Below are 9,788 nucleotides of genomic sequence, written 5' to 3'. Positions count from 1 at the left end.
CGGGAGTGTCACACCTCTTTTTTCACTACACTCATAAGGGGATATAAGGGAGTTTTTTCCAATTTAAGTGACAATCGAAACGAGATTATTTATTTTAAAATTCAGAGTTGCCACTTGGGATAATTTATGGTGTCCCAAGTCACCGGTTCAAATCCGAATCGAGGAAAGATTGACTCTATTTTATAGTCCGCGAACACAAAAATCCGGGTAAGGAATTCTGTTAACCCGGGAGAAGGTGTTAGGCATTCCCGGGTTCCGTGGTTTTAGCACGGTCGCTCAACTGTCATTATTGGCCTATTTATTTAATTTTAAAACATCTTTGATACTTATGTGCTTTTTATTGTTTTTAAAACCGCTTTTAACAAATTAGTGTTACATATTGCAAATCATGTCATGGGAACCGTCCTACGATCTACAACATGTTTATTTTATTAACAAGATTAAATTATGGCCGGGTCACATAAATGTACTCTCGAATTTTAGAAATTAAGCATCACAACTACATCACGGGTACCGTGCCCGTAGCTATGATGAATTATTTAAATAACGCGTCTAAAGTAACTACGAAGATTCAATCATTTTCTACTTTGAGATTATTGTAGGGCCAAGAGTTATGGAAACTATTGTGGAAGGAATGGAGTAAATTATTTATGAAAAGATACACTAGCTTATAGCCTTATTGATATTTTGGGTCAGCTTCTACCTAAACCCATATATACTTAAAATGGTCAATTCTTAAAAAAATCCATATGACCCAATTCTCAAAAAAGGATGGCCCAATTGATCATAATAGCCCATTTCCTCATAATTCAGAATAAACTCCACACTTGAAATTCATTTTCCTAATGCAAAACTTGACAACCCCAAAAATATTACCAAATCAATATTTAACATGAATTGATGAAATATAGAAAAATCCAGCAAACGAAATCTAAACCCAGCTCGAAGAAGACGGTTCGTTCTTAGTGTAAAGCATATGCATAACAACTTGTGTGATCTCATCTGAAGATTTTATAAAGGGAAACAGTGAGGCAAGATTAAGCAAAGAAACATCAATTAATTTAAGAATCAAACATCCGAAGTCATCAACTTGCTCATTAACACTTAATTCAACAAAATAGCAGCATTCATATATTTATAAACATGAAATTAACAAAGGAGAAGAAACAGTAAAGAAAGAAAAGGATTGCACCTGAAATATCGAAGCGTTTTAATGATTAAAAAGTAAAACTTTAGCCACGTACACGATAATTAGGATGAATCAACAACTAAACTCAACCAAACGACCATGACTGCGCCGGAAATCTGCACCTCAAATGAACCCTCCTTGACTTTGTAATGCTCGTGCTCTATGATTGGGAAGGTTTCAGATTCAAATGAAAGTATATAGAGAACGAGGAACAATGTTTTGCACTTCCGAATGTGCTGATATGATTTCAAGGCTATCAACGGTTAAGGAATTTGGATCTTCTATCCACCTATTGATTTTGTCATGTGGCTGAAACTTCTTCTTATCGATTTTGGCCAGCTCTCTGTTTCGTTTTTAGCTTTGGAATTTTTGAGTCTCCAAGATGGGAACGTCGGATGCTCTTTTGTATATGGTTGTTGATTTTTGTTTTTAATGAGGAAGAAAATGGGAGTTAGATGGGGTCATGAATTGCGGCTCCTCCCTCTTTTTGTTTTTTTTGGTCAGCTTTTGTCTTCTCCCTTTTTTGTGTGTATTTGTTTTTCTTATTTAGGAGTTAGGTCTAGCTTCCTTTTATAGGTTTATGATTTTAGGATTATATTTAGGTTAAGGGGTATGAACCTAAGAATTATGGGCTAGGTCCAAAAATTAGGCCTAAAAATGGGTTGCTACAGCCCAAGTTTTATTCTTTCCCCGCGAACGAGACTAAAATATGATCTCATTTATTAATTAATCCTATTTAAGTAAAGTAATTATTAAAATAAGACTAACTGTTAAAACAAAACTATTTTTGGTATTTTTCAAGATTAAAAATGACTACAAAACATTAATGAAACTATTTTTTATAATTTTTATTTTTTTGTAATAAAATAAAGTAAAATAGAAAAAATTAGTTGAAATAACACTACTAGGCCTAAATTAAATATTTATGTGCTAAAATATAAAAAATCTTGAGGAGGGTCAAAAATCACATGTCTACAGCTGCCCCTCTTTGACTGGAAATACGAAGTATTTTCAAACAAAGAACGACTAGATAATTTTTTTGACTCGACCTTTATTTAGGGAGACCAAAACTAAGAGAAAGAAGAATGTGACCGAGCCCTGGTATTTGAGCTGCCTACATATCCTTGTCTATAAAGGAATCATGCCACGTATAGTTCAAAAGTGAGTGGGATGATGGAGTATACTGAAGTGGAGAGCCAGTCGAGGTGCCGTTCCGTCGAGGTTCCGGTCCACGGTCCTGATGTTACATCAAATCAAAAAATGAAAAAGACAAACTAAGCCTGTCAACTATGAGTTACAAGATTCCTATCTATGAGTCTTCTGAAGCTTGATCTTGAGTCTTGGTTGGTTCTTCATGCAGACTTTGGATTTGAACCTTGACGCTTGCTAGTTGCAGGTGCTAGTTCATTTTTCTTTAGCTTTTCGGATCAAAGCCGGACACACCATGCTTGTGACTTCAGTCATGTCTTGAGCAGCTCACATCTTTCGTCAACTTCTGCATGTGGATTCACTTCTTGCCTTTCTTCTACTTCTTTTTAATTCTAAATTGTGACTAACTTCCGTTGATCATCTCGGACTATTGACTCGCATTCTTGCCGCGAGCTTCTTTCGTTGCTGACTCGAATTGCATTCTAAAGTGAATTCTCTTATTCTCTAGGTAGGCACCTGATTGCCAATATTCGAAATGTCTTCCTTTGAACCTTGCTATTTTCCCTTTGTTCTCCAGGTGGGCTCCTGATTACCAATATTTGCATTGTTTTTCCCTTGAGACTTGAACTGTTTTCCTTTGTTCTTAGGCGGGCTCCTGATTTCCATCACTTGAACTGTTTTTCCCCGAAACTTGAACTGCTTCCCTTTGTTCTCCAGGTGGGCTCCTAATTGCTGAACTCCTTTGAACCTTGCTGCTTTCCCTTTGTTCTCCAGGTGGGCTCCTGATTGCTGAACACTTGAATTGCTTCTCCCTTTGTTCTCCAGGTGGGCTCTTGATTACTGAACTCCTTTGAACCTTGCTGCTTTCCTTTTGTTCTCCAGGTGGGCTCCTGATTGCTGTCTTCCTTTGAGCACTGCTGCCTTCCCTTTGTTCTCTAGGTGGGCTCCTGATTGCTGTCTTCCTTTAAACACTGCTGCCTTCCCTTTGTTCTCCAGGTGGGCTCCTGATTGCTGTCTTCCTTTGAATATTGCTGCTTCCATTTGTTCTCCAGGTGGTCTCCTGATTACCGACACTTGAACTGCTTTCCCTTTGTTCTCTAGGTGGGCTCCTAATTTCCAACACTTGAACTGACTCCACTGAAACTGCTGCCTTTGAACCTGATTACAATAATAGACAAAACAAAAGAAATTTTTCTGCCCCAATTTGATATTGGGAACATCTGTGAGTGTTAATCGAATCATGGTACCCGAAAGCTCTAAGAATTTAAAAGCTAAATCCCATTATCCAGGAGGGTCCTGAAAATTTAAAATTAAATTCATCTTAAGAGTGACAACTTCAAAGCTAAATTCTATTTCCTAAAGGTAAAACTTACACTAAATCTTCTTATCTATGAAGGTCTTAAAAACTTAAAACTAGATCCTATTATCCAGGAGGGTCCTGAGAACTTTAAATTAATCCCATTATCTAGGAGGGTCCTGAATACTTAAATTAAGTCCCAATATCCAGGAGGGTCCTGAGGGGCCGAGAATGAACTTACCTAAGCCGCACTCTCTTCCTGAGGATATCTGTAGACCGAACAAAATTCCTTGCCCCTGAACCACGCTTTTCCTCATGGAGGGTTCCTGTAGTTTGAACAAATTTTTTTTCCGTTCTCAAACCGCCTTTGTACTGACAAAATTTGGGCACGACACTTGAAAAAATTCAAACTTCCAAGCTTTGAGTTGGACACAATTTTCGTCCCTGTTTCAAACAAAGAGAACTTGTGAGTTTATAAATACGGTGGTTGGTTTGTGGCCTTGACTTTGAGGGCGATTGCTCCTTCACTTCCCATGATAACTTTGATTTCAACTTGAAAGACCTTGCTTGTTTATAACCACTTCCTCTGTCACCCTTATCACGGAAAATACCTCTGATCCGTTCAAACACAATACCATTCATCTGTTGCATTGTGCTCAGGCATTGACATATACTGAGCCTTTGTGTTTCACATGAATCCCAAAGCTCGTCAATTTCCTCCCACTCAGTGCGCATGTTGTTCTTTCCTGATTTAACCCACTGGCCTTGGCCTTGAGGTTTATTGCCCCTTCACTTGCCATGATAACTTTGATTTCCGCTTGGAAGACCTTGCTTGTCATTGGTTAACCATTTTCTCTGTCAACCTTATCACAGAAAGTACCTCTGATCCGTTCAAACCCAATACCCTCTATCTGTTGCATTGCTCATGAATTGACCCATATCGAACCTTTGTATTTTACATGAATCCCAAAACACGTCGAGTGTTTCCAACTCAATGCGTCTACTGTTCTTTCTTTGACTTATGACACTTTGATGTGCTAGACATATTCCATTTGTGCAATTGGAAAGCTGGTAGCAAATTTTGTAGTCATTTCTCACTTGTTCCGACCAAATAGACTCAGGAAGAGGAAGTAAACAAGACAAAAGGAATGGAGTAAAGGACAATAGAAAGAGATGATTCCTAACAAGAAAACTACGAAGTAGAAACTTATCGGATATGGATACCATCTCTAATGACCATGACACACATTTTTGGATTAATGACCTAATCTGTCAAGAAAGTCTAATATTCAACTCTTGTTGTACCTTTTCGCCGTGAAATTGGGCTTCAATGCTCCGATTATTCTATCTGATTCACGATCCTTGTTCGACTTGTGGTGCCCAAAGGGTTTTCACCATCAAGACTCTCTTATTTTGTTCCTTCTCTCAACTCACCTCGGCCTATGGTGCATGTGAAGGTTTTCACCAATAAGACTCTCTTATTTTGTTCTTTTCTTCTTATTTTCTCTGATTCTGCAGATGACAAGACATTAACCATGGTAAAAGCATCATATACTCTTGGCATGTCTAAACTCATCACTTTCAAAGATTATCCGGGAGGTCTTTTTTGGACTGCAATATGGCTTTTGGACAGGGTTAGAAAGAAGGGTTATCATAAAGGCTCAAAATAACTAAGACAATAGGGTTAATTTATCTACAACTTTTGGAATCCATTATAAAAAATTTTCCCCAATTTCTAAAACAGGGGAATTTGAATATATTTTCCCATTTTTTTTTGAATTTCCTACTCTCGACTTCGTGGGATTATGAAATATTTTATTTGGTATGACCGAACCCTAAGGCTGCCTACGTATCTTGTGGTGATAAGAATCAGGTCAAACGTAGTTCACAAAACTACTTTTTGTTACTATTTGCCTTTTCTTTTCCTTTTCTTTTTTTTTCCTTTTTTTCTTTTCTCTTTTTTTTCTTTGTCCTTCTTTTTTTTCTTTGTCCTTCTTTTTTTTCTTCTTTATCTCTATTTTTATCTTTTTTTTTTTGAATTTGCCTTTTGGAATGAACTTTGTAAAATAAACATATGGGGACATGAATTCTTCCCTCTTTTTTTTTCGTATGACTCTAATTCGATTCCAAAAGAGGGGAGGTCAAAGAAATTAGTACAGGCTCAAAAGGGTATCAAATGATATAAGTGTTTGGGTAGCTGAAATAGGGCCTGCCCATCCCTGAAAATGCCAAGTACAACATATGCAACTTGAAATGAAAATTGAAGATCATGCACAATATTTCTTTTGCGGTTTCGGCATTGATATTACTGATATGCCTTCCACTCTTCTTTAGCGCCTTGTCAAGTACAAAATCCTCGTTGGGTGATTCCCTTTTCACATTGGATATCCTCCGTCAATTCGGAGAAAACTTCCTTGACTTTATTTTGTAACTTGAGATGCATTTGAATTCAAAGTTGCTTGCTTCAAATCGTCCGGGATGCACTCTCCTTTAAAGAATTCTTGTCACCCTATTAACTTCTCAAATTATCTACCCCAGTTTCACATGGTTCGGGTTTCAAATGATCTCAAAATGTCCAAATCTGTACTTATTTCCCTCAAATGTCCCTATCATATTCAAAATTGTTTCATTGCTTCATGATTAAACTAACTTTAAAACCAGGCCTAGAATTATGCGTGCATGTCATGTCACTAGAGCTAGCATGAGAAAAAAAACTATAAAAGGAGAAGAGAGCTAAACAAAAAATTACCAGAAATAACAGAAAACAGGAAATTGCATTAGACAGACGGTGAAAGGGTTTGAACAACAAGACAAGCAAAATAAACTGGGGTACAACCCTGTAACAAAACCAGACAACACTAAACGGGCTACTACGACTAAACAAACTAGGCAAAATAAAAGGATAGAAGTGTTTGAGTCACAAGACAATATCCGGATGACAACCCTAGAAATAACCCGAACAACAGAAATGACAACAAAATAAACCACCACAACTCCTCCCCGGGCTAACCAAGAATGGAGCGTCTTTCCAATTACCAAGCACGACATCTTATCCACTGGGTTTTGCATCACCATTACTAGGACCTTCACAAGTCTCCATCACATTTACTTTAGCAAATTGCGTTTGGGTCCCTTTTGCCGGCTCGTTTTTAAGATCAAACTCTGATAGCGCTGAAAGCTTCACAACACGTGGACCTCCGAGGACCTCAGAAAAATTCTCATATTCCTTTTCAAAAAAAATCATACCCACCATATGCGTCTCGTTATGAACATGCGATGGACTTTGGCTAGTGTCTACTGCATCTGGATTTTGCACGACAATGTCACCTGCATCAATAAGCTTCTGAATTGCTTTTTCAGGTGCCAACACTTTTCTGTGCTGTGACCCGGGCATCGGAGCAATATGCACACCTTTGAGAAAAATCAAACTTCTTTGGCAGAGGGTTTGGAATTTTTATCTGAATCAGCTTCAACATTTCCAATTGCCTCAACCTTTGGAACAAACTGACATATGATTCTCCAATAGGAGTGAAAGCCTTTTCTTTTTTCTGTTATTTTTTTAGTTTGTATTCTGGCCTCGGTTGGAACCTTTTGCGGGTAGGTGGCTGATATGCTTGAGGGGGCGGGTAAGACATTTGGGGAAGTGGTGCAGGCCATTACGGGCCTCGCGGGTGTGGAGCGTATGGTGGTGCATTGTGGATAGGGTACTAGGAAAGTGATGTACGACTTTGGGGTTTCTATGGAGAGAAGTAGCATTGGGGAGGATCATCTTGTGCACAAGGATATCCATGGGGTCGATGTCGAGGCTGAAAGCGTTGAGCAGGAATGCCCAGCGGATCATCTTTTCTATTTCTCTTTCTTCCACCCAAACTTACTATGATGTTCTGAATGTCTTCTGTAGTATGTTTCAATGCCGAATAACTCATGATTTTGCCTGACTTGATTCCCCTCTTCTACCATCTCCCCCATTTTTACCACATTATTGAAAGGTTTACCCAAGGTCGGAATCAAATGACTGAAGTAGGTGGGCCCCTAGGCTTGTAGGAAAAGCTCAACCATTTTTTTTTCACCAATCGGGGGACTGACTCGAGCAACTTGCTCCCTCCATCTGAGTCCAAACTCCCTAAAGCTTTTCTCCGGTTCTTTTTCATCTTAGATAGGGAGGAGCGGTCTGGGATAATGTCTAATTTGTATTAAAAGTGTCGAACAAAATCTTGAGCTATGTCGCCCAATGTATGCCACTTACCGACATCTTGATGATTTTGCCATTCCAAAGCTTCCCCAGTCAAGCTCTCACTGAAATACGCCATCAATAAATCATCTTTCTCGCCAACACTTCTCATTTCCCTGCAATAACCCCTCAGATGGGCTATCAGAACTCCACGCCCCTCATACAAATTGAACTTTGGCACTTTAAACCCCGCAGGTAGATGAACATCAGGGAACATATGAATCTGATTTCTCATCCCTTGCATGCTCCTTAAGGACTGTTCTATACCTTTTAGTTTCCTGGATATTTCATTTCGCCCTTCTTTTCCTGTGACCTTTTCATTTTCAGCATGAGGCTCATTCCAAAGGCTCTGCTTGTATGAGTCAAGAACCTTGTGGGCAACCTCTAAGGGGTAGTATTGAGCATCATGATCTTTGAGTGGGTATTCATTGTTGGGGATAGTGCATATTACAGGAGGGCAACTTTGGGGAAAGGTAATTGGAGGACGAGTGATGGAGCTACTAAGGTGGTTGGGAAATCTGTGATAAGCGGGAAAATCTGAAGAGTATGGGGATTCATCTGGCACTATGACTGGAGTTTGGGTAAGGGTAGCATCTAGGAAAGTAAGTGGTGGCGGGGGTGGTGCCTTCCCAATCATCCAAGCCTGATACATGTCCGCCATGTGTTGTCTTAACATCCTCACCTCTTCAACCAACCCATTGTCCTGTTCAACCAATTGCTTTTGGGCACCCGTATCAACCAACCCAGTTCTGTTGTCATCTGCCATTGCCTTTCAACTTTATGTTGTAGATAAGAGTTACCACTTTAAGAACCACAAACCAACCACCTTTCTGCTATAATGAAGATAACAAAAGGAACAAAATGAAGTCATCACGTTAGCGTTAGGGCATTTAACATAAGATAATCTCACTTTATGTGCAATGCACCTAGCCACAGTTATCGGTTCTAAAATGACTTCGAGGGTACGAAGGTCAGTTGGCATCATCCCAATTTTGTTAATTTTAATCTTCTCTTTTCTTTCTTTTCTAGAATTTCTTGGCATGCTCATTTTCCTTCTTCCTTTTTTTTTCTTCTAATTATCGCTTTTTTCTTTCCTTTCATTTCTCACATCCCATAATTTCTCCTCTTTTTTCCTTTTCCCTTTTTTCCTTTTTTTTAATAATAAAAAAATGATTCGATCAAACCATATGTAGGTTGTCTACGTATCATGACGCCACATGAATCAGATCTTTGTGTAGTTTGGGAAGATCGGGCATAAAGTAAACAAACTGACGTTCTCTTTTTCTTTTCTTTTTTACTTTACTGACTATTCCGATGAAAAAAAGAGAAATAAAAGAAGCAAATCCCTTTTTTTTTAATTTTATAAATTTAATGTTCTATAACCTATTCTAAAGTCAATCTTAACGAGCATATATTTTTCTTTTTTTTCTTTTTGAAACAAACACTCTATGGGAAATTATCAAGGAAAAAAAAACCCTACAAGAGAAAAATATTTTTTGATTCTATTTTTTTAGGAAAGAAATCTAGACAATAAACCAAAGAAAAATATTTTGAATTTTCATTTGATATCCCTGAAGAAAGATTTTGGAACGAGAAATGAACATGATAAAAAATATTTTTGGATTTCAATTTGAATACCTAAAGGAGAAACTTTGCAAAGAAACCAAATTTAAAGAATGTTGTTTTTTCTTCTATGTACAATGTCCTAAAGTTCTAGTGAAAATAAAAGATTTTTTTAAAAAAAAAATCATTTTTCATTAATTTCGCAAAGAAGAACCTCAAAAGAAAATCTTTTTGGATTTTTGTAATTAATATCTTAAAGAAAACTTTTAAAGAGTTACTAAAAGAATATTCTTTTTTTTTTTGAATTTTTAGTCTTAATATACTAAAGGAAATATAAAAGCAATTTTTTTTATATTTCT

The 9,788-nt window shown here is 37.6% G+C and overlaps 1 protein-coding gene across 1 annotated transcript; it reads right to left on the bottom strand.

Annotated features, from left to right (window-relative positions):
* Positions 1–7,828: 7,828 nt before the first annotated feature.
* Positions 7,829–8,632, bottom strand: LOC138876434 (uncharacterized). The gene has a single exon (XM_070155355.1). It carries the CDS (start codon positions 8,630–8,632, stop codon positions 7,829–7,831), a length of 804 nt encoding a protein of 267 aa, XP_070011456.1.
* Between the last annotated feature and the right edge of the window lie 1,156 nt (positions 8,633–9,788).

The sequence above is a fragment of the Nicotiana sylvestris genome, chromosome 8 (genome assembly GCF_000393655.2).
Source record: "Nicotiana sylvestris chromosome 8, ASM39365v2, whole genome shotgun sequence".
Lineage (NCBI taxonomy): Eukaryota > Viridiplantae > Streptophyta > Magnoliopsida > Solanales > Solanaceae > Nicotiana > Nicotiana sylvestris.
Note: the sequence above shows the minus strand (reverse complement) of the source record. Positions and strands in the feature narration are given on the sequence as shown.

What these genes read in the sequence shown, in the direction of transcription:
- LOC138876434 (XM_070155355.1), bottom strand. Translation starts at nt 8,632, where the DNA reads ATGGCAGATGACAACAGAACTGGGTTGGTTGATACGGGTGCCCAAAAG.